Source organism: Anneissia japonica, unplaced genomic scaffold, assembly GCF_011630105.1.
Source record: "Anneissia japonica isolate Jap-2015-1 unplaced genomic scaffold, ASM1163010v1 scaffold1849_len67513_cov136, whole genome shotgun sequence".
NCBI lineage: Eukaryota > Metazoa > Echinodermata > Crinoidea > Comatulida > Comatulidae > Anneissia > Anneissia japonica.
In genome coordinates this window covers 11,158-37,246 of record NW_022691198.1, presented here as the reverse complement: position 1 = coordinate 37,246, position 26,089 = coordinate 11,158, and the positions used below count along the sequence as shown (strand labels likewise).

At 34.1% G+C, this 26,089-nt stretch overlaps 2 protein-coding genes across 2 annotated transcripts in view; both read right to left on the bottom strand.

Moving 5' to 3' along the window:
- Positions 1–2,697: 2,697 nt before the first annotated feature.
- Positions 2,698–13,285, bottom strand: LOC117099983. Its single transcript, XM_033239509.1, has 15 exons — positions 13,250–13,285; positions 11,865–11,966; positions 11,277–11,559; positions 10,072–10,257; positions 9,388–9,631; positions 9,082–9,262; positions 8,783–8,947; positions 8,232–8,389; positions 7,980–8,112; positions 7,311–7,412; positions 6,010–6,190; positions 5,554–5,833; positions 5,109–5,181; positions 4,692–4,814; positions 2,698–2,997 (listed from the first exon to the last, which is right to left on the bottom strand). Exons 2-15 carry the CDS (start codon positions 11,934–11,936, stop codon positions 2,698–2,700), a joined length of 2,481 nt encoding a protein of 826 aa, XP_033095400.1. The 5' UTR covers positions 11,937–11,966; positions 13,250–13,285.
- Positions 13,286–13,370: 85 nt separating this feature from the next.
- The window catches only part of LOC117099980 (protein bark beetle-like), a 22,120-nt gene continuing 9,401 nt past the window's right edge, over positions 13,371–26,089 (bottom strand). The window contains exons 3-11 of the mRNA XM_033239507.1: positions 24,942–25,185; positions 20,931–23,300; positions 18,275–20,821; positions 15,545–16,345; positions 15,231–15,325; positions 14,370–14,528; positions 14,096–14,192; positions 13,778–13,933; positions 13,371–13,447 (exon numbers count right to left, since the gene is read on the bottom strand). Coding sequence (XP_033095398.1) covers positions 13,428–13,447; positions 13,778–13,933; positions 14,096–14,192; positions 14,370–14,528; positions 15,231–15,325; positions 15,545–16,345; positions 18,275–20,821; positions 20,931–23,300; positions 24,942–25,185 — 6,489 coding nt within the window. The 3' untranslated portion in view covers positions 13,371–13,427. The remainder of the gene's footprint in view (positions 13,448–13,777; positions 13,934–14,095; positions 14,193–14,369; positions 14,529–15,230; positions 15,326–15,544; positions 16,346–18,274; positions 20,822–20,930; positions 23,301–24,941; positions 25,186–26,089) is intronic.

The window sequence follows — 26,089 nt, the reverse complement described above, 5'->3', positions numbered from 1 at the left end:
CACATAACTAGGATTATCAAAATTTAACGTATTTAGTTATTTTTGTGCTGCCAATGTAAGATTAAGTTTGTACCTTTAACACACCACAATTTGATGTGTGGTTAGACAATGAGGTAAGAAAAAGGAGATCAACTAACAAATAGTCAAATATTACAGTAAATACCACAATTGAGAATAATCTACCCTGATAAATTAAAGTATCATCAAGGAGGGGAGCTAACAAGTATTAGCAGTAATGTGAATTAAGTTGGAATTGGGAAGTGATAATTTGAGGGATTAATATGAACTTAAATATTAAGTGAACCGATGTACAGTACTTGTGAATTTGGTAAATTAATATTTGATATACCAACAATTTCAGATAACTGGTGGAGGTCCTGATTTGCGGGAAGTGCATGCGCACATACTCTTAGAACTGCTTCCATTCCAGGGTTAAATTGGCTATTCTGACGCCACTACATGGTTGTCACAATAGCAAATTTAAGCGTTGGAGGGTATGCTCTGACTTCCATTGACTCTCTGAATACATGATTGGTTGATATTGAAACCAGCCATGCAGGAATTCTAAGCAGCTGAGAGTACAATGCGATAGGCCCGAATGTGACTTATCCTAAATACCAAAGTAGGCCAAACATTGAAGAACTTTACTTTATTCCAATAAACTACAGCAATCCACTCAAAAAAATTAAGGTTTATATAGAAGATTGTGGCTAAGAAATGCTAAATCAAACGCAGAAACTGTACTACTATATTTTCTTATTTGTTTTAGCCAGGGTATGCACTGCATACCTTGCTTGCCTTGACAGTCCACCACTGATTGAGGTGCTGTTAACAACAGCAACACAAGTTGATGACGTAAGACAAAAGGTCTCTTCCTTTAATATACCTAGTGTACAATATTTGTTGAAACATTTTTTAGAATGGTTGCCTTGCAGCAGAAGAGTACCATTGTATATTTACAGTATTGGTGATATGCATAGCTGAAACACATTAGATGTGTCTTATAAGGATATTAGTTGATTTATACCTCAGTGTTGGCAATGTTTCAAAGTCTGCCTTCATTGGTGTAGTAACTGTTATGACGTGTTTCCCAAGTTTCATTGCAATGCCACCAGTTAAAGATGATTTATGACTCTCATAAAATCTTGCTTGTATCCCAAAATCATTCTCAATGCTTCGACAGCTCCAAAACTCACCATTTCCATAGTAGTCGTAATCAACACCTGAATATTTAAATTAAACTGGTAATTGTAATTAACTGTATGTTTACAACCATGTATTCTAATAACTAAAAAAAGGACATAGTACTAAAGCAGCACTACTGATAAACTGTTTTCCATCTGTGCATTTTGATATTTCAACATCTTTTGATAATTCTGTCCTTATTGAACGACATGTGAGTTTTAGGTATTATATCTCTTCTTTGGTTTCGATTGCACCAGTCTGTGCATGTTAAACCAACAGTATCTGTTAAGATGAAATGTAAATATAATGACATAACAAATAAATAACAATAATTTAAATGTGTACATAGTATCTATCATTACTACAATAATAAGATTAATATTTTTCAATCTTATAATCAATTTTATATAGCCGGAGTTAGTTTCGACCTGGGCAAACCTTTGCTAATAGGTACACTTTCTCCATCAAAAGGCTTCTTCTATGAATGGAATGACCAGTTCGAAGCACGAACTCCTGTAGTCCAAACCCAGTACCGTTATCACTCACGATGATTACTATAATGCTGTCACTCATGAACTTATAATAAAATTGAATGTGTTTTCTTCGGCGGTTATTAAAAGCCAGCTTTCTAAAATTAGTTCATTTTAGGAATTGTCCTATGTTAATACACTGTGTAATGCCATGGCCACTTGCATTTCGAAACCTAGTTTGGAGCCTCGTTCTGCACTACCGCACTCCAAACACCTGTGAAATTCTTATCAGCAAGGTGCACACTTTATGTTCTATATATAATTTATTAGAAATTTTAAACCCCAAGCACCCCTTTATATCTCATCTTTAAAATTAAAAAAATTCTAATCTTTCTTGTTCTTTCTTTATGATGTTTTTGAAGGAGGCAGCTGTTGCTCAACTTTTCAGCATAGTGGTGGGGAGTTCGCGCCTCATGCTGTTCACTTCCGACCAGACTTATTAGATACCTCAGCTTACATTGTGGACGGGCTGTAGAAAATGGTTCACGCTATGTTCCAGCTTTAAATGTCTGCTACATCCCATGACTGTGTTTCGGGCATACACGTTCAGGCCCATTCTTTGCAGAACATTGCTATAGGATTAATATTTTCCCTGCATCCTTTAATACAAAAAAAGGGTTTACAAAACGAAATATTACCGTCTAAGGTAAGAAGATGTGGGTCTCCGGAGGCTCGTGCTGGTCGCCTTATCTCACAACATGTGCCTTCCCAATTTCTATTACACAGGCATCTAGATCTACAGGTACCCATAACCGACATCTCCATCTGGAACTTCGCTACACATCGTGTGTGTATTCTGTCTCTTATACACATCTAGATGTGTATAAGAGACAGATGTAATATATCTCAACAACATTATTAGAATTACAATTATAATATCAAATCGTATTAGCTGCAGTAGATTTTTGACATCAAATATTATTGCTACGTCATAATAAGTCGGGTCAGTTATGAAATCCCACACTCTACTGTAAAAAGTAATTTATGCCACCATACCTTGACATGGACGGCAATCCAGTTGATTACAATAATCCCCTCGACGTCCAACAACACACGTGGGTAAAATTCCGCATTGATCAACAGGTACGCACTGACAGATACATTTATCAAAAACCTGAATTTCACCTACTAAACAGGGCGGACATATGTCATATATCACTGGACATTCACATCCATCAGGACCAAGAGTAGATGTCATGCAATCAAGACATTTGCATTCACACGGACAGCTACCATCGACTGCGATTGTGTCATAGGAGCCGTCAGCACATTGACACGAACACTATATAAAATATAAAACGTCATTTTCCTTTTAGTTGGCTCTAATTTTTAAAAATGTTGTCTTGTTTTTTTCTCTCTCTCTTTCTCTCTCTTTCATGATGAAACCATCACTTATATTTCCTATAAACTTTTGACATACATTAAACAAAATATACAGATATACAAAATGTTCATTCAAAATTAAGGATTTTGAAATTTTTAACAATAAAAAATAAACATAAATAAAATCAATAGACTCCATCAAGCAAGCATCAAAACCTTCATCTGAGGTACCTGTCTCTTTCCCTGTTGTGTAGATTTTATCCACTTCAACTACTTTCTTTTTTATTGTTCTATTTGTTACTGCTTTCTTTATAAATCATTGTACTCCATATGAACTAACGGTGCGTTACATTTTTATTCCACTACACTTCATTAGGTGATATAAAAAGCAAATTTCTAAACATAATTTTATCTCCTTGCATTTAAATATCATATGCTTTTTATTTTTTTGAGAGATTAGAATACTCACAATGATTTGTGGAGGCCAAGTTTCATAATTTAAGTTATTTCGCTCCGGTAATATTGTGTGTAGAAGCTTAAAATTAAAATGCGCAATCTTTTTCATATGTAACATTAAATATATTTTGTTTTTCCAACACCAATCCCAGTCGATTGAATCAATTTGAAGGTCGCTTTCCCACTTACTTCTGATTTTTGGCAACTTAAATTTGTCATTTATAAATGACAAATAAAATTCTCTGACTCTTTAGATCTTTAAAATATTAGTGCCGTTTGTTTTGTTTGTTTGTTGATACATTTTATCTATGTATTACACAAGATGGTTGGTTTAAAATAATGGTTTTCCGGATTCTTGTGATTGCATTTTTAATACTGCGGTAATGTGTTTTCTTTTTGCGTTTGCTTTTTCTATTCCTTTCTACAATTTTCATAATTTGAGTTGTATTGACATAACTAGATTTCTGCGAAGGTCGTGGTTACTATGCAAGTTCACCCACTTAAGGCTATAATTGGCAAGGAAATCGGCCTTCCCATCAGGGACATTACCTCCCACCGCTACCCAACCCACCCCCTCCCCCTCTGGGATAATTTTGGCACTACTACTGTCTCCTAGGGCTCTATATAAATTTCTGTTCGCTTGAATATCAAACATTGCCAACAGAAACGTTCTAAATAATGCAACTTTATCATGTAGGGACACTCTGTCTCGGCCTGCATTCCGATTACCTTCATTGATACAATATATTTAATTAGAAACCATTGGTATCACTTAGTCAACAAGATCTCTGCACCACCATGTTATTTTAATTAGGTTGAGGTGGTAATTTATCACATAGTAGTTCAATATTTACAGCATGATATAGATTCGGTAAGATTGTGTGCACAGTTTTTGAGTTACTCTGTTTACAAACCTCCTCTAAACACCTTACTCCACACACACACACACCCACAGAAATAAATAAGAAAAGATCAAAAGATTACTACTTACATAGTAATCAATCATTATTACAGGAACAAGTATTATTATTTTATTTGAAAATACTACTTACATAGTAATCAATCATTATTACAGAAACAAGTATTAGTATTTTATTTGAAAATGATAGAAGCAATTTCTCAATATTAAGTGCATAGATGACTTCCTGGCTTTTATACATGCATATTATTACTATAGTAGGGTATTACAAAACCTACAGGACAGGAGCCGTCTTCCGACATTTCCCTGACGGTACCATCGGCACAGTTGCAAGGACAGTGAATTGTAGCGTCGTGTTGAAAACGTGTGGTGCTGTCAGGACAAGTTACGCTTTCAGTATCCTAAATTAAGCAGACAATAGCGATTAAAATTTACAATTGAAAGTTAAATAATGAAATATATTGACCTTAGACACTGGCAATATGTCCAGTGAATATTTTTATATAAGCATTGTGCTTGATTTAATTTCTTCATTGATTTTGTATTAACAAACAAAATATAAAGTATTACAATAAAAATTGTACACAGTATTTTGTTACATTATTAGTAAAACTATAGAAACAACTGCTTAAAATTATTATAACCATAACAAAAAAAAATAAATATTTGAGGTCTATAAAAAAAAAAATACTTACATTGACGGCGGGTTCACTTGTTTGCCCAGTAAGACAGTTCGGTACATTGAGGAATGGATGCGCACTACACTCTCTATTGAAATATTGATATACAAACATCGTGGATACATAACTTTTATATTTGTGAATTATATGAAACGGTAACCAATGCATTTCGTAAATGGCAAATTTATTAAAATAAAATAATGAAGTCAAAGAGCACTAAAAAAAACATTAATAAAAACGAAAACGTCATCGACATTGAAATTAAAATGAAATTGAACATGAATATGAATGATTTTAAAAATGCAATAAATGTAGGCCTAATAATTACAATGAAAATGAAAATAAAAACAATAATATTATAACATATGGATACAGTTTTATAATTTTATTCTGATAAAACATTATGCTTATCACGACACCATACCGGTAATAGAGAAAAAATGTCAACGTTAAACGTTACCTTGTGTTCACTGCCAAATCAAATGGTTTTGTGGACTGGTATGATGTTTTTGACGGGTAAACCTGGTTGTATGTGGCTTCCATATAGATCTGAGAAAGACCACCGTACAACAACAGAGCATGTGTAATGTCATACGGTAGTCTTTCCTCCTCTATACATATTTCGTCGCACAAAAATACAGTCAAATTTGAGCGAATTTCAAACGTGGTCGAAAACTGGAAACCGAAAGGTGCATCTCCATCTGGAACTTCGCTACACATCGTGTGTGTATTACCACCAACTAAAAAGACAATTTTAGAAACACATAATCAAAGCATTTCATAGCGATTTCAATGGTAATAAAATCTTCTATAACGTTAACAAAATAAAATAAAATAAAATAAGTCATACAATACCGTGGTGTGGCGAGTCATTACGTTGTGGTTTATACTTTCTATGTATATATTAGGTTCTTACCAAATGAAGCTAGCCAATCAGGAAGAAGAGATGCGGTGTAGCAAAATGGCAGAGCAGGCTCGGCTGGGAATGTTACCGTTAACGTTGGGGCAAAAGTTCCATTAATCGAAATATGGATGTTTGTATAATTTGAAAGGTGTGATTTAATAACTCTGGATGAACTTGTAACACCATCAGACACCTGAAAAATTGGTATTTATACATATACATACACATATACATATACATATACTAATATATACTGTATATATATATATATATATATATATATATATACTGTATATATATATATATATTGTATATATATATATTTACATTTACATTTATATATATATATACATACATACATATATGTATGCACACATATATATATACATATATATATACATACGTATATGTATATATATATTTATTTATTTTTCTGAAAATGCATATAATATGATTATTGTTTTATTGTATCTATTATTATTATAGCTGTTGCAAAGAGCAATTTACGCGAGTTTCTGAAATTCATACACATAACACTCGTCAACGTAAAGTCAATTTGGTTGTACCTCTGCTTAAAGGAAATAATCAGTCTCATTCAACCTTTTTCGTTTCGGCTATCAATGACTGAAATGCTCTCCCAACTAATTTAAAATTAATTACTAATATGGCTACATTTAAAATACACATCAAAAAACTGTATGAACGCAATAGTGCTCAATTGCAATAATTACAATTGAGCACTGTTGTGTTCTATCTAAATTATTAGTTAATTGGGTGCATCTTAGTTTTTAAATGCTACTTTTTTTCTTTTCCTTTTTAATATGTATTAATTTTTATAACTATTTAATTGTGCAATTTGGACTCCATTGGAAATGGGCTGGATTCCCGGCCTAAAGGGTGTTCCAGATGCTCGTTGTGTTTGATTATTGTAAAAAAATTCCTATATTGTATTTCTATATTTAATATTTTATATATGAGCATAGAATAAATTCAATTCAATTCAATATACATATATACTGTATATATGTTTTATATATATATATATATATATATACATATATGTATATGTTTTATACATACATATATATACATACATATATATACACACACATATTCATTTTCTGTGTAAGATGATTATTGTTTTTACTGTATAGCTGGTGTATTATCCGTCATAATTATCATCATTATTACAATTGTTATACCAAAGGCAAATCATTTTCTGAGCGTAGAAGATTAAATTAGTGAACATCGTAATACTAATAGTACAAACGTATCTATCTGATAATTAAGCAAAAATAAATACATATACAGACCATTGGTGTAAGTACGACCGGTCTCTCTTCTTGGGGCCTGATGCCGTACCCGATATTTAGTTCTGCAGTAGAAGTAACACCAAATTTGGTTTCCAATGGAGCCTGTATATGATAAAGAAAAAGTGTGAAATTGGTATGGGCGTTTGTTGATGTAGACCAAGACATGTGACAACGAGTTTTTTGAATTTCTATTTAACTTCAGACATTTTGGTACTAAACCTTCACCTTTCAATATCAAGAGTGTGAATTAGGGAAGACGTTCACTGAGTGCACCACTTTTGCATTTTCTGTAGGCTTTTCTGCTTACTTATTATATATATATATATATATATATATATATATATAATTAGGCACTAAATCAGCTAATACGTATATATTTGTATACGTATATTATAATAGATGTATTTAAATATTTTGGTAATTTCTTTGAAATATGTTATGGAATCACTTTAGCAATTACTTATATTGGTATTATTGTTAATATTATATTTATTATTTCTGTGATTATTTTTGATAATTTACACCTACAGTGAAGTGTGTGTGTGTGTGAAGAAGAAATGAACATGAAGAAGAAATAGTGTTCTTAAAGTCTACATGTTTTTAAAGTTATAAATAAATTGCAATAAATCTAAATATTGATTTAGATTTATTGCAATAATGAATACTCACTGGTAGGCCAGCTATAATGGAATATTTCGCTTTTAAATCGACGGATAAAGGAATTTTCAAACCTCCCAATGACACGTAATAATTTCCAGTTCTTCTGTTTACAGCAAACTGCCTTGCAACATTATCATCAAATCTATTCAGAAGAAAATGGCAGCAGGTAATTCCAATAAAGTATTATAATTCAACTACTAAAATATTACAATAATTATTTTTTGTGGTAAGTAACAATACCTTTATGTTGTTGCTACTTACGGAACTCCAGCACTGCAATTTATATGTAGACCTGTCTTTATCGGGCCTTCGTAGATTACATCCAATTGTTTGTATTTTATACGGTCAGTTGAGAAAATTAGTCGCAAAGACGAATTAAACTGAAACTGTGGGTCAATCTCGCATAAAACGTCATCGTCCTAAAAATAATAATAATAATAATAATAATATTATTAATAATGATATTATAATAATAAGAATAATAATAAAATAATAATAATAATAATTATATTAATAAATATTTATAAACAATAAATAAAAAGAAAGAAATGAATAAATGGTAACCAGTGACGTAACAGATCAATTCTCACTGATTACACCAGAGGCCATTAAAGTGCTCACTGGTAAAACATAAACGGCTAAAAAACAAAAATTGAGGTTCAACAGTACTTTTGATTAAACATTTTACTACTATATAGTTTTGTACCACACACATAGTTGGACACTTGTCAGATAAAATTGCCTTATAATTAACATACATGAAAATACATTAAGATAAAATCTCGTTCTGTACAGAAGTAATGCTTTCTTACAGTGTATATCAGTGGTTTATTCAAGCTTACGTCAACTTGAGAGTCGTAATTGTTGATGCCATCGTCGTCGCCTTCATTTGAGATGATTTCACTAAACTCCTGATGGTCACGTGCAACCAGCACCTCGATAAATACATAGTTACCTCGAACTTCATAATGTAATATCTATAATGAAATACAATTACAAGTGACATTCCAAAAAAATATGCTTCCATTCTATGTAAGACACATGGTTAGTGATTATACTTATCGGTGATAGTGTAATTGCTATCCTTGTTTATCTGTTAAGAAGCACTGACCTTCCCGACCAAGCCACTTGTTTCACGTCCAATAATTAAGGTAGAAGTATCAATCTGTAGCGATTCTTCAGATATGTCTCCATCTATTATAACAATTCCGTCTGTGTTATTTTCTCCACCACTGCATCCGAGAATAATATTAGCGTTTTCATGAAGGACTGAAGAGGGCGGTGTTAGCATTCTAAAAAATTAGTTAGAAACATCATCTAATTAAAACCAGTGTTATTCGCAGTGAAACTTATGCTATTTAACACACTAATAGTGCATTTGTTATGCACCATATCATACAGATATATTCATTCTTACACGCTGTTTCGTATTGCTTCGTGACTACAGTCTAAAATACTGGTTTCGATGAATGTAGAATTTGGTTCTCCTCCAATTTCGACAACAGATTCAATGAAATGTCCCGTAGAGTTCACGACGAGTACATCTCCAACTTCTATATCGTACGAAGTTGCGATGTCTGAAGTCAATACGACGAACGTTGAATGGTATTTTCTTGTTCCTAGAATATGTATCCTTCCAAGGCACTTGTTGAATGGAACATCTTAAAGAAAAAAAGAATACATGTTCAATCATTGCAAAAAAAAAGCATTTATTTTTATGATATTTATGGCACATTTTTCTGCGGGTGGAATTCATACTTAGAGTATGTATTATACTTTCTTATCTGATATTAATCAGTGGAACTTTCGGTTCTCTAGTCTGCGTTGCCTCAGTTATATCATATCATATCATGTCATTTAGTTCGCCTTTTGATTTACAGTACTTAAAACAAGAGAAAAAAAACTGAACAGTAGTACCTTTTCAATTAGGCTAATAGTAAGAATTATGTTTAGGTTATGATTTTATAAGTATAAGATATTAAAGTGTAGTTTTTGGAGTTGGCAAAACTCAAACATGTAATATTGCATTAAATTAGCCTCACAATAACTTAAAGAACCGTATTTATGCAAACTGAAAATTAACAATGAAACGTTACACTACCTTGAAGTAAAACTACATCTGTGCTAGGATAAGACAGTTTAGTGTTGATAGCATCACTCCAAAATGACTCTTCAGGTAAATCGCTATAATCAGTAATTGGAATTACGTCTAAAACATCATTTAAACTTGCGTACTTAAATACTTCATCAAGTCTCGCCACACTCGCCATTATCACGCTATGCCGCCCTAAAAAGTCAATAATTATAAAAGGAATCGTTGTTATTTTTAATATTTACTTTATATACGAATTAAACAATCTCTTGAAAATGTCTAAGTTTTTTCTGCATGTTTATACCACTAGTCTATTTGGGTTATGTATTGACAATTTGAATATATTTAATCTATACAGGTTTAATATTACAAAAACCATAAATTGAGCATAATCTGATCCAGAATCAGAATTTAGGTCTCGATAATTGGGTCAGCGCAAGGCCCTGACCCCAGAGCCTCACTGCTGTTCTTGTTCTTGTTCTTGTTACCAAAACTTTAAAAGCGTCCAGCGTCGCCTGTTTTCAACGGACGTGTAGGAAATTTTGTACACATAAACTAGAGGTGATTTCCAACAAACGTTTTATCGCCCCTTTTTTCAAGTTGGACAGCAGGGTTCCCCCTACACCTACAAAACAAAACAGGGGTTTCAGCAACGACTGTACATTACTGTCACTACCCCTACATGTCACATGGATGGCGCGGTCGGTAAAGGATGTGTTTTAAAGAACTTAAGGTTGTCAGTTTGAATCGCGTCTTGGAATTAATTTTTTTTCCAATTTTTAGAAATTTTATATTTTTCAATTTTAAGATATTTTAATTTTGTACAAATGAACATTCTACATAATATTTTTTTTTGTACAAACATCCTAATTATTTAAAAATTTCTATCTTATTATCTTTTCCATAAAAAAAACCCCAATATAATAAACTGTGCCTGTACCTTATTTAAGCGTGGAGGAACGCGCGGACGGTGAGCGGTCACTCTTGTTTAAATGAAAACATACATAAAATACAACACATAAATGACATCTTAAATAAGAATTTGCTACTGAATATATATAGAAAAAAAGGACACAATTAACGTTTTAAAATTAAAATATATAATAAAATCGATACATAGTTAATTCATTAAAAAATAATATTATTTAATTGCTAATAATAAACATCAGTTAAACCCATTATTCTTAATAAAAATATTCTTTATAATTACTCACATAAATGTTGTATTGACACAACTGTGTGGAAAATTCCTTGTGCTTGACAAGAAACTAGGATATTAGAAGCTTCTGTCATTTCGAGTTTCTTGCTTGATATCAACAACACTTTATCGTTCCTCTTCACTGGACAAATGTAAATATTTGTAGAGTTCTGGCTCACGTTGATTACTTGAACCTTTTCACTAATTTCTATATTATTCTTTCTTTCAGGATCAGCATAGTTCGGATTAACCAAATTTGATGGACAAATTTCTGGACTCCAAACATTACATCCACTTGGCTGCAAAATAAAACAGGTACAGGTCATAAATATAATAAACTACTTCAAACAACCCAGGGCTTACATTCAAAAAGATTTTTTTTTTCAAATATGAAGCCCTCATTTGTTTACATCTAGGCCTGGTGAAGAATGATCGGATTCTTGTTTGACTTCATTTTTACCTTCCCCGCCCTACTTAACTTTTTAAAATACTCTTCTAGTTAATGTTCATCTTGTCTAGACATAATTTTCCTTGAATTTTATTTTAGTTTTTTGTGATGAGTATATCGTACTGGATGTAATAAATCACATCAATCAGATCAAACCTTTTCAACGAAACATTGTTCCAAATCTCGGCAACTCTGACAGGAGCCTGTCGTAGTACTTGATCGAGTCATATCACAGTGAGTTAACTTGCAATTAAGTATCTAGAACAGACAAAATATCACTTTCATTATGTTAACAAGTGCTAACACGTACTTACAGGCTAGATTCTAGCTTAAGCTATCTTCATTTGTGTGCATGCAAAACTCAGGTCTGTGGGAAAAGGTATCGGGATTTCAGATCTGCTCTGATATCTATATGTGGTCTAAGTGTGCCGCTTGCTTTGATAACAAGAAGTTGAAAGTTCAAGTCTCGACAAAAACATTCTTTTCAGAAACAACTAAAGTGCGAAATTTCCGATTAAAGGATATAACACTATATACGTTCAATATTCGAGCATTGGTATTACTATTTATTTATATTTATAAGGTTTAGTTTAATCAGTACAGGAACTAAATTTTAAGATGAATGGTAGGTACTTATTCCGCAAGCATGGTCTAAGGTAGAAATAATTAATTAATTTTGGTGATGATCCCCAGTAGAGTGTGGGTATGAGGATCATTTAAAGAGAACCGTCACAGACCAGATATCTCAACAACTGATCTGGATAAAACCTCTAAAAGAAGAAATAATTAACTTTTGGTGACAATCAAAATTTGGGTGTGAATTTTGGGGTCATTTAAAGTGTTGACGTCCCATACCCAAATATCTAAAAACTTATCACTGGATCTGAACAACACTTTCTAGAATGTTTCGTCATGTTTCAAGATAGAAATAATAAAATGTTGGTAATGATATAGAGTAGGGTGTGAATACGAGGACTAGGCATATTTAAATGGAATTTGCAAGACCTAACTAAAGAAATGATAAATGCATTTGAAAACCTTTCTGAAAGTGTTCGTCATTGCATTGTTCGTCAAAGAAAAAAGTATGCAATTTTGTTAAGTAAGTTTCGGAGGTGTGGATGTGGAGGCGCTTAAAATGAAACACCCCATAAGTAAGTATCTCAAAAACCGATTATTGGATCAGAATGAAGCTTCCTAGAATAGTTTGTCATCATCCAAAGGAACACTGATTGACGGCTTTCAATGGCTACCAGATCACACATAGATCAAAACGGGTTCATGGTCTAGCTTGTTATGAAGTTTTCCTTGTAAGGTCCCGGGTTGAAAGCTCGGTTGAGGTTAAGAATCTGTGTTCCTTCTTAAAAATCGAAAAGATGAATGGGAATTTTATACAGGGAGAATTATGTGGGCGAAGTGTGCTCTACTTGTAATTATATTTATAATCATACGGCACATGATGCTTTAGAAAGCATATTTCAATTAATCAGAACAATATACTATAGATGTATTGTCATAATAAATAATTGCATTAAAATAACAACCTCTATATTATTGGAACACGCTCCAGTAGTAAAACAGTAATTATGGAACCATGCTTCACATTGGACTCCGGCGTCGGGTCCTGTACTCGCTCCTGGGAGACAGGAGAGTGTTGAATCACACCAACCACATCCTTCTAATTTAGCACATGACCTGCAGTCTCTAAAACGATTACAGTAGCTAGATGTACAGCTTGATCCCTTTGAACAAATTAAAACTATACGGTAAGCCCTCACAATGAAACACAAGGAGAGCCGCGATATACTTAAACTAGCTCTGTATATTAGGATCCTCACGATTTAACGCTCAAACACATGTTTCCTACTTAGCCTACATCTGCAGTACCTGTCTCTTATACACATCTAGATGTGTATAAGAGACAGGGTACAGTAGTAGCAGCACTATTATTATTTCGATAGTGGTGGTGGTCGTAGTGGCGGTGGTAATGGTAGATGTAGTAATATCAAGTATAGCTTTAGTAGTAATGTGTAATGTCAATTAGCATATTTTCACCTGCCAACCACTCTTACATCGACAGACATTCGGTCCCACACATGTACCATGGTTCGAGCATCCATCGGAGCATATATATTTTGAACAGTCTTTCGCTGACCACCCTGGATCACATATGCATGTCCTATACTGGCACACTCCATTACCCATGCATTTGTTAGGACATCGATTTCCTAAAATTATATTCGAAGATAAATGGCGCATATCAGTTTACATAAAATGTATATAAAATTTATATAACAGACAAATAATTAAAATACAGATAATTATTTTAGTATGAAGATGTGAATAAATCAATCAGATGTATAAAAACTGCAACACGAAATGTTTCTTACTTGTAGCACGTTCGCAGACAGTTGGATATCGCTCGCTGCAATCAGCCGTCCCAGTACTATGTTCACCACTTTCATAGTTCAGCTCCAAATATGAACACTAAAATGAATAAAGAAATTAACCAAGTTGCATAAATACTAGACAAAATTTATTTATTAACATGATCATTAATTTGTATAATTTTTTTTTTATTCTTCGTCCAACTTGACTGACACACGTCATCGTTTTATTAAATATCGATTCAGAAAAAATTAATAATATGAGTGATTGCTCTACCTTATTTGATGTCTTTATCCAGATGCGATTTGTTTGAAAATATTCAGCGTTTTTCATGATTAAATATCTTTTTAGATCTTCAACATCCGATCCACGATTACGAAAAATGCAATTACGACAATAGGAAACTGCGAGCTGATATATCGTGTTCCCGTCTAACTATAAAAGAAAACATTTATAACATAAGACCTGTATTATATGCTGCCTATATAATGTGAACTTAAAGCATGTGGGGGGAAATCCCAGAAACAGCAAGCGGAACATTATAATTGAAACGTACAGAAGAGGATCTGTTTAAAAATTGAACAATATACTCTTGCTTCTTTTGGTGTGAACACACTAATGATAAACCAGAACAATCCTAAGACTTTTTCAATTGGTCGGTGGTGAACCAACTTAGAGAAAATCTACTGTTTAAAAAAAAATTGTACCGTGCTCGTTTACGTTCATAATGCATCATGTTTCACACGAAACCAACTAACTTCCTTAAGCTTTGTCTAAACTATCAAATTTCATCAAAAAAGCTTCACATAAAATGTGATGGTAAGTAAGATTTGAACATGTTCAACTTTTTTTGATAGTATGTCATATGATGTCATCATCATACCTATATATGGGCACATCACATTTTTTGTCACATCAAATTTGATAGTGTAGACAAAACTTAAGACTATACGGTAAGCCCTCACAATGAAACACAAGGAGAGCCGTGATATACTTAAACTAGCTCTGTATAAGGATCCTCACGATTAAGCGCTCAAAAACTGGTTTCCTACTTAGCCTACATCTGCAGTACTGTCCATTTTATTCTGCAGCTTCTATAGATAAGCTGCTCTGTTAATGAACTATTATACTACTTACTTCGCAAATTGAAGTTGCTGTTGAATAATCGACTGAAGCTGGTTTGTAACTGTAACATTTATATCCTTCTAAGCTATACGCCGGTGGACATGATGCTGTAAATTAGAATAAAAATCTTTTATTGATATTGTTTATCTGCATTGTCTTATTTGCATCAACGCCGTGGGTGGATGATTGATTATCTAGCATTGGTGTCTGATTATGCATAGGTTAATGTGTGACATAGACTAAACATTAATAAAATGCATCATATGTGATTTTTTTTTAAACAGTCAATAGGACAGGTTTGATACAAAATAAAATTCAAAACTTACAACTATAAAATGGCAACTCAGAGGGTGAAGTATAGAACGGTTCTTGTTGTATGAACGCATGACCAATTATGTTCTTTGAATCCCGAACCCTGCTTTTTAGTTGAATGATGTCATCTGCACCCCACCAATTATTCGTAGCGTCTACTGTTGACGTCACGCGTGAAGTAAGTGCCACTTCAAATTCGTTACCAGCGTTTACTATGTAATTTCTAGTAATATTAGTGTTAATATTATCTAATAATATGGTGAATTTTTCGTCTGAACGTTGTCCTGTGTTGTAGATCATGATGTTGCGCTCTATAAGTCGGTTACCATAGATATTGTCTCCTAAGACAAAAATTAGATGCCGTCCATGGTTGTAATAAAACACATTGTCAGTAAGGTATGTGTTTCCTTCCATAATTGTTATCACATCGTTGCTAGTAGATGGCTCATTGTAGTAAAATTGGTTACCAATTATATAAACTGGTGAGGATTCACCTTTGACTGACAATACACCACTCTCTCTATTAGAAAGGAAATAATTATGTGCAACAGTAATTGTAGAATAATTTGATGTTCCGTGAATGGTCACATTTCCATAATTTTCCTTGAAGAGGTTTTCAGTGATTGAACAGTTCCCGTTTCTATGGCTCATAATGGGATGGCTGATTTGAGAACATCTTTGAAAAGTTGATTTTGAAATGCTCACATCAACTGGAATTGCTTCCTCTATGTAATTATCCACAATTGATACAACTGAATCCATAACGTCCACGAAATAGGAATCTTCTATGGTAATTGATGACTTCAGAAGGTATTCTATAACATTAAAACACAATTAATGAAAGTAGTAAAGGATTACAAAATATTTATGTTATGTACATTATTAAATTTGTCACTGTTGTGGTTTTGGAGGAAAATTGTATTAATCTATTTCATGGTAAAGTTTAGGTAAATATTTGCCACATAAAATGCATAAAGTATTTCCTACACATTGTACAATGAATATAGCAAATTGCTACGTACGTAATAAATATCGTGCAACGGTTACATTTCTAAAACGATACCATAAATGCTGCATGCATATTGAAGACATATTATTTCTTAATGTAGTTAAATTGCAACAGACTGAGGCATCTGGGTAAGCAGTATAACTTGGACCTCAGATGATTTTACAACCTCTTTTTTGTAAGTTTTCAATTGGATATTATGTTGCTGTTCAGTTAGGCTTAAACAGGAACCGCACACTCAGCAAGGGGACGTATGAAGCCTATAAATATAGTAACCAGATCTTCAATTTTGCCAGGCTAAATCTTTTAAGAGTGGTTAACATAAATAGACGTTCACTGATTCGTTTGATTATCTGGTCAACATGTGATTGCCATTTCAAATCGTTTGAAATCCTATACCTAAGATGTTAAAAGCATTATTAGGTTTAAGTTGCTTATCTAATAGTTTTTAATGTATCAGCTGCATGGTAAGATTTAGCAAATATGTAAGATCTATATACATACATTTATGATGATTAAGTTTCATATTGTTGTTAGTAACTCACTCCTCAATCGAGTCCAAATCTGATTGTAGCGTTGAGATTTGGTTGGTGTGTTTTCAATTATGGTATGATCATCTACATATTTTGAAGTCCCCAATTGTTAGTATCCATATTTTATGCAGCATCATTGACTTGGGCTAAGAAGGTGGCCGGACCGAACAGAGTACCCTGCGGCACACCTCCTTTGAGTTGCAGCCAGGAGGACAGAGTATTCTGATTCCGGCACAGGCGCCCACATACCACTGGCACAGTTGTACCCAAAACACAAACCGGGCGGGATCCGCCCCCGGAGCACAAGTAAACATTCTTGCAGAAAGGAAACCCAGGAATGGATTAATTTATTTGATAAGGAAGTTTGATGAGAAAAGGTATAGGGCTATTTCTAAACCTTTCTGTTCTAGGAATAACAGTTTTGGGGATTATTAGCAAAACAGTTGGGAGCGTTACCGATTGCGTCGGGGACAGATAGTGCAAGGATTGCTGTGACAACGCAGTAGCGACTGTGTAGCGATTATATGAAACCGAGATTAAGTGACAATACTTAATTATTAGTTTGCGTTCCTCCTACCATTCTTTGCTAATACTGACTGTACCATGTACTACATTTCCAATTGCCGTTTACTCAGCTTTTAAAAATAAAGTTTTTTATCAAAAATAAGCTGACACATTCTTAAGAATAATTATTTTGCTACAGTAAATAAATAACAAACAATTAGCACGTCTGACGTGGATTGAGGGTATAAATTCTTTGACTCTAGCAGTTGTAGAGTGAAGACACACATACATTGAGTGACAGTTTTTTAGACTAATTAACAACACTGTTTTCTATGCAAATCGTTATAAGGTTATTCTTAAACTTACAATTCACGAATTTCCCTATACTTTCCCCCCCCCCAAAAAAAAAAAAAAAAAAAAACGTGTGGCATTAATTTCCCAAACTTTCAACTCAATATACCACTGACTAATTACATACAAATATCGTGATAATGAAACCTCTGATAGCAAAACTCTTTTGTCCTCAAACATGAAGCATAAGACCACTCGCTCTAACGAGTGGTCTAAAGATGATGAACATTTTCTACATTCTAGTAAACATTCACATCACTGTACCAGGGGACAGTTAATTAACTGTTCCAGGATTGTACCGTTTACCATTCAATATAGGCCAAAGAGAGCCACAAAGTACGGTAAATTACCTTTCTCGTACACCGACAGATGTATCTCCACCGGTTGGTAATCAACTCGACAATTACTATAAGACGTGGTATAATAAAATACTTCCAGTGTTACTGCATTTGATGTTGCCATAAACGTCAGAGTCTCGATTCTGTTATAACTTATTTCCCCAATACGATTAGAATCGGTCGAGTTTCCATCATAAACGTACGTCCTTCTACCATACCACCAATAAAAATATTGATGATGCGTAAATGTTACAAATATTGTGCAATTCCGTATGCATTGAAACACGCTAATACATTTATTATTTCCACATGCATTGTCACGAAAGACAAACTGATCACCTGGACTCACAAACCGTCGTGTACCACATCCTTCCGTATAAAACATTGATTGCGATGGAAAGAAACTCGCTATTCTCGTAGTTATATTCAAGCCAGTGTAGACGTCGTCAAAATAACATTCACGAACATTAGTCGCAGAATATATTCTAGATGATATACCTAACTCACACTGTATCAAAGTAATTCCTTTCATTTTAATCGATGTTGTACTATCGAGTAAAATTGCATGTCCAGTGCAGTTCTCAATATGGATATTTTCAATTAGTGGAATCAGTGGTCCAAACGCATATATTGCAGGAACACCGTCAAAATCATGCAGTTTTCCAGCATTCAATACATCAACGTATTGTATAGCAGATTTTTCTGAATCTGAATCAGTATACACTTGAATATTTCCCCAGTTCGAACTTTTACAAACCAGCCATACATCATTGTACCGGTTATAATAACGATTGGAATTTGGACAATCAAATAAACTCAATTCGTGTCCACTGCAATACCATCGTCTAGATAAGTATGACTCGGAGTTGATATCAGGAGTTGAGTATGTATACCGTACATACGAATAACCAAGTTGACGGCATGCAACCTCGCCTTCTTCATGTCCGAATGAATATGTTTTGACCGATTTCCACTGACCGTCTGTATAAACTTGAAGCACGCCTTCAACCCGACTAGACAGCCTACCTTTTATTAAACGTATCTTGTCTTTATCTTTTGAGTATTTTGTATTGTTAAGCATAAATGCTATTCTGCTGCTTGATGTCCCTACTGCTGTTAGTTTTCCAAGAATAGTAATTCCATTATCCTCATTAAAAAATAAAGTTACACCAGGGTCTATGATCAATTCTGCATTTCGTAGGACAGTAATGTCAGACTGGACTACATACGGGCTATTTGCGACATTAAGATGACAAGTAGCATTAATTCGTCCACCAATGTTCGAGGAACTGCATTTGTCGGAAGTGAGGTTCTCACTGTTTGATCTAGTCATTATGTAAGCAAGGTTGTTCCAATCTTCATTATCAAAGATTCTCTGGCGAACGTTAGTGTGCTCACTTGTTCCCCACCAGTTGGATCGGGCATCGATGAAATGGTCCGGGTCAATAAAAACATGCGCACTACAGATCTCCATATCGATTCCAGCGTTATCAAAGACATTTCCAAACAAGGTTGCTGTGCGAACACCCAATATTAACCCGCATGAAAACTTATCCAAGAAATGTCTTCTTGTTATAACATTGTGCCGGATAACATTATTCATGAAGTCAACCTGCACTGCGTCTGTCATTAGGACTGGAAATTCTCTACCAATATCAATAATAGCATCATCACCCGTGTTGTTACTTATGGTATTGTTTACAATGTCAACCAGATACACTAAATTGTCGATTAAATTCTTCTTGTAAATTGTCATCAAAATAGCTTGTTTACTGTACATTACTCTATTGTTCATCACACTAACTTTAACATTCAGTGTCTCCGTAAAAATATACGTTTCCAGAAAGGCATCACTACCTTCAACTACACAATCACTCACACGTAAGTCAATCCATTCTTCAGTTGAGGGTGAATTGTCTCCAACATATATTTCTACATACACTGGATCTCTCACGGATTGAAAAACGATATCATGTAAGTATACTGAAGCGTTATTATTATATGATTGATAATAATGATTTGAGAAAATGCGCACACCATATGACATCGATTGGAAATTGCAGCCTTCAAATAAAATGTTGTGTACATAATGGTTCAACTGAATTCCATCTGTCGAACCACTAAATGAAGATCTATATACACGTGTGCTTTGATCTATTGAATATGCGTTTTTGTATATATGGTACCTTGCCGAATTGAATGTGCAATCCTCAATACTTAGTGTCGCAGAGGTAAAAGAGTTATAATCATGAATGGCATTATAGTAAATGTCTTTGAATTTACAGTCACGAATAGAAATGGTCTCAATGGTACCATCAATTCTAAAACCATAATTAGCAAATGACATGTTGCATCGCTCAAAAAGAACGCGTCCACCATGGCCATAATCCAAATACACAAGAGTACCGCTATATCCCCCACTACCTTGAAAGTTCGAGTTCATGACTCTCAATTCCGATTTAGTTGGATTGGAATGCATTCTTAACCCATAACCACTAGAAAATTGAAGTATATTGACTGTATTCAATACAATTGTACTTGCGTTGCTTAGTACTGCACCTGCTGGTGATTGTAATAAAAGAATAAAATATATAAATTAATCCATGAGGTTCAAGAAATACAGTATAACAATAGTACAAATAACACAAATTAGTATAGAGAAACTCACCTTTTAAAGATACGAGCAAAATACCGGCGTTTATCCGAGGGTAGTAATATTGGTTAGTATTTTTGTATGTAACAGTCAGAATGTTTGATGACGTTTGAACCAGCTGATGATCTGGAAATATTCCTGAAACTGTGGAATCAAGTGTCAGTAAGGTGTCTCCATTTGGTGTGTCAGTGAAAACCAACGATTCGTAGGAATGAAAGTATTGTTGATATACATAGATTGCGATAATGTTGCCAGGCTGTACGGTGAAATTTCGAGTATGTGTATTATAGATTTTCTCTGGTGGTAGAATGTCCAGAACGAGTAAATCAGAGAAGAATACTGATTGGTCAGATTCAAAATAATTTAGTACGGAACTTTTGTGAGTGTAATGCCGAATATCCTCTAAATGCGTGGAAGACATGGTTGATAGGTAAATTCCAGTTGCACATTCAATGATCGCCTGGTCGTGGTAATATGATGGAGAATAAATGGAAACGCCATACCCAGATCCAGAACAGTTGATGTACGTATTCAATACTGAATCAACGTTCAAGAATGGATTATCGATGTAGAAAAGGAATCCTTGATTTACATTATATAAATTAATATTAAAGAAATGATGGTGGTGAAGGTCTACTTGAATAGCGGCATCAGAATAGATATTGAAGTCTTGGACATTCCCTCCAGTTAAGCTGATATGTGTGTGGATCATTGAACTCCGTTTAGAGGAAAGAGCGAACCGGATACCTTGCCACCTTCCGGGATTGCATGTTAAAAATACTTTACCATAAGAGGAACAAAAATACGATGGATTCTTGAACCCGCATGAAACAATATTCGAATGAATGCGTTCATCACATTCGAAAGTATCTAGGATGTCCATCAGATTTGACGTACTGGTCATATACCCGATGTAGCCTGTATATCCGAGTTGCCGACAAGCTATTCGAGCAGCAACACTATTCCAGCTATGATAGTTGCTGTAGTAACAGACGGAGCCCCATTGACCATCTATGGAGACCTCTAGAATACCTTCCCATGGATTGCTGCCTCCAGATAATCGAATCAATTGAATTGTTTCATTAGAACTGTCAAACGATTCCATCCTTATCACATCCGTGATGTTGCCTTCGGCAATAAGTGTTCCGTGAACCAGTATTCCAGTATAGAAGTCAAACAACAACTTAACACCTGCCTCAAGTAATAAGGTACCTTCTGGTTGTATGACAATGTCATGAACCACTCTGTATGGATTGTTGGCAGAACTTAATGTGACGTTACCTGTTATACTGCCACCTATTGTTGATCCTGGCTCACTGATGAACCCCAATTGTATACATGATCGATAATCTACATCTGAAAGATTATACCCAACACGATATGGTGAGATTTGCACTAAAGGATATGAAGCCCGCGTTTTCCCATCTAGGATACGTGTGTTAATGAAGGAGCAGTCGGTAGAGCCCCACCACGATAGACTAGCGTTTATTGACACTGTTGACAATTTGTCTCGGCCAGGAACAGCGACTTCGTACATGAAATTAGGATTAACAAAAATGTTGTTTTTCATAGAGACGCTAGAAGAAATTAGGAATATGACAGACGAAGTCCAGACGGAATTTGAAAACCTCAATTTTGGTTGATTGTTTTCCATCACGTTTTCCTCAATATTTATGTAGTAGGAAGAAGATGATGTACTGAAAAATAAAAGCCGTTCACAAGAGTTATTGAAGAGCACGTTCGACACAATTGTCATTGCCTCTCCTACCCTTGAAGCTGTAACATCTATATGTATCAGGAAATAGCCTGCATTAATTGATATGTCATTTCCAATTACTTTGATACCACGTGATAGTATGGTCCCAAGATCTATCGCACCATTCTGATTGTATCTAACAGAATTTCCATGGATAGATACATTCACATATACACTATAATCTCTCCGCAAAATGCCCCTTCCTCTATTGTACGAGAATGAATTATTGTCAAGATGGAGATTGTAACTGTAACTGTAATCATTATACTGTCCCTCGTTTATGAAGAGGCCATTTTCTAAGTTACTATCAAACACACTGTTCTGAAGAGTAAGATAAGAATATTTTCCGGAAAGCATGCCATTCATTTCATTTCCATTAACAAATGATGTGTTAATAAACATATTGACAATATTGTACATGTCAATTCCATTAAATGAATTTCCAGAGAAGTTACTTGATGCTACAACGAGATCGTGTATTCTGTCATGGGTGTGCAGTCCACTTCCACGGTTGTATATTGCTGTAAGGTCATTAATTTTTAGCTCCGACATATACGTATGAATGGTCAACCCGTTCCCCTTGTTATCAGCTAAAGTCGTATGACTAATTTCCGGCGAGGCTGTCATTGCTAGAAATGAATAGAAAGATAAAGAGCTAAAAATAATAGGCTATAAGGAATTCATTATCTCGTGCACTTGCACGATGAAATAGCATTACTTATTATGAATATAGTACAATTAAATTTTATTATAAAGATTTTTATTTTGTTGTTAAAAGCATAAAAATAGTAACGAAAATAACGTTATAGTATAACGACACACCCAGGCTTGGTATATTACCTCAGCACTTTAAAAAGCAACAATACAATTATAGTAAACATGGCGCTAGTGACCATTTTCGGGGACCAAGGTTTCTCTGCTGATTCGACATCACTAAGGTATAAATTAAAACAATGAGCCGGGGTAAGCCTCCAGAAAATGAACATTTGTTTTGGTAGCCATTTTAAAAATAGCCGCCAAAATTTAGAATGGCTCATAACTGAACTCACTGAATTCAATGGAGATATGTTTCAAAAATCTATGATGTCAACCATTTTGAAATTCAAGATAAAAACCATTAAAACTGTCAAAAAATCAAATAATTCAGTATAATTCCACATCCTCTGTGAAAAATAGCAAATTTGAGTCTAAATAAACATAGTTTCAAAAAGCTGAGATGGCTGTCCCGATTACGTTGGCGCACGTGTCTAACCTTCTATGACGTCACATCTTTATTAGTTACGTCAATCGAAATATTTTGGTATGTAAATCCAATTCTCCTGAATCAAAAATGGTGAATTTGGTGTCTAATATGTTATTGTGCCCTCCGAGTTCAATAAACATGGTTCCAAAAGCTAAAGATGAGACATTTTAAAATTCAAAATGGCCACCACAGTTATTCCCTTTCTCCTCAATCAAACATTGTAAATTTGGTGTCTAATCATATGTTATTGTGCCCTTTGAGTTTAATAAACATGGTTTTAAAAGGCTAGGATGGCAGCCATTTGGAAATTCAAGATGGACGCTTTAAACCACTAAAAATCAAAAAGATTGATATGTAATTCCAATTATCCTCAATCAAAAAATGGAAATTTGGTGTCTAAGCATATGTTATTGTGCCCTCTGCATTCAATAAACATGGTTTCAAAAACTAAGATGGCAGCCATTTCGAAATTTAATTATGATTGCTGCCATTTTATGACTACACTACAAAATAAGCTCCCAGCGGGAGCGTGTGTCTATCTGCCTTAAACAGAAGTCTTACAGGAGTTGAGCGTGAATTTAATTCACGCTGAGTCAACGGCTGGGCAAACAATTAACAAAATGTTTTTGTGTTGGAGGATGTCAGTTTTAACAAGACAACGTGGCTAATAGATGTTTTTCTTGATCAAAAAAAATCAAATCAAATTAAGTAATAAACGACTACTCGGTTTCAGTATTCATTACATGGTTTGAGTTTTTTTTATTATGGATTGTGTTGCGTATTGTCGTTTGCTTTTGAGGTAGATTGTCACATCTTGAATTTGATGGTGTGAGTACTACCTGAAAGGTGTAAATTCCGATTGATTCATTTGTAATGTTTGAAAGATTTGAATTGGTGCAGTTGAATTGTTGTTGCATGGATTGTGTTTGGTTTTTTTGGCGGATTCGGTTTTCCATACCTATTCCTCAATGACAAATTTATATAGCGGTATTTCAAAATAAAACAAAAACTACAGTGCAGTACTTACGCTCACTCCAAATGATGAATTTGAAAGTGTTGTAAAGACAGTACCGGTAATAATAACTATAATAACGACATTCGTATCGAATTGTCATCACATTTGACACTGATATTAAAGCCTCGTCTTGTAAACTTGTAACTGTTTGTAATAAGGTTGAAGTGTCGTTTCCATCATAAAACTTCAGTCGATTAGGCCAATTAAGTTCCACAATTTTCACCTTCAGTATGTACCCTTCCTTCGTGAAAAATGTCTGAAAATATGTGAAAATTTAAATTGAATTTGATTGATCTCCATAAGAACACTAAATAAATTGAAGATGTTGACAACCTCATAATAAATATGCCAAGATTAAATTATAGACCTGTAAGCTTAATATCTAATGTGTGTAAGACCATGGAAACATTTGTTCGAGATGAAATTATCAAGCATTTTGAACGAAATTCTTTCTTTGTTTCTGATGCTCAACATGGTTTCAGGTCTGGCATATCGTGTTTTATCCAACAATTAGAGGTTTTGACTGATTGGCAAAAAATCATTGGATACCCAGGATTAATTTGATTGTTTATATTTTGACTTTAAAAAAGCCTTTGATGAAGTTCCGCATGTTAGATTACTGTCCAAGTTAAAAGCATATGGAGTATAAGGTAAACTGTTAAATTGGATTGGATTATTTCTGTCTGGAAGAAAACAAGTTAGCGTCCTCCGCGATTTACGCGTGCAAATTCTGTAATAATCAAAGATCTTATAAGATCTTTATAAGATCTTTGGTAATAATGCATGAACGGCGCCCTCTTGCTAAATTGAAAACTTTTGAACCTTGACCGCCGCGACTTTACGTTTATGCGTAACAATTAGAAGCGTCCGGTTTACAATGCGCCCTCTCTTTAGAACATAAGGAACAAAATTAACGTATATGGTAACGAACTTTTGCGTAAATCTAACAGCCTATCTCAGATCCATGGCAACGACTAGGACGCCCTCTCCCACAACTGATTACTTTTCTGTGCCAAATTGACGCTTTATTTGTTACGGGTAAATCTCAGAGAACGCTATCTTGTGTTTATAAGATCTTTGCTCTATGGTAATACAAAGCAAAGATCTTATAAACACAAGATAGCGTTCTCCGCGATTTACGCGTGCAAATTCTGTAAAAG

Bases quoted from the DNA above. Each gene is read 5' to 3' on its own strand.
- LOC117099983 (XM_033239509.1), bottom strand. From the start codon at position 11,936: ATGACTCGATCAAGTACTACGACAGGCTCCTGTCAGAGTTGCCGAGAT. The intron at 11,560-11,864 runs GTTTGATCTGAT...TTTATTTTGCAG, and splicing joins AACAATGTTTCGTTGAAAAG to CCAAGTGGATGTAATGTTTG. The intron at 8,113-8,231 runs GTAAGTAGCAAC...TCTTCTGAATAG, and splicing joins AATTGCAGTGCTGGAGTTCC to ATTTGATGATAATGTTGCAA.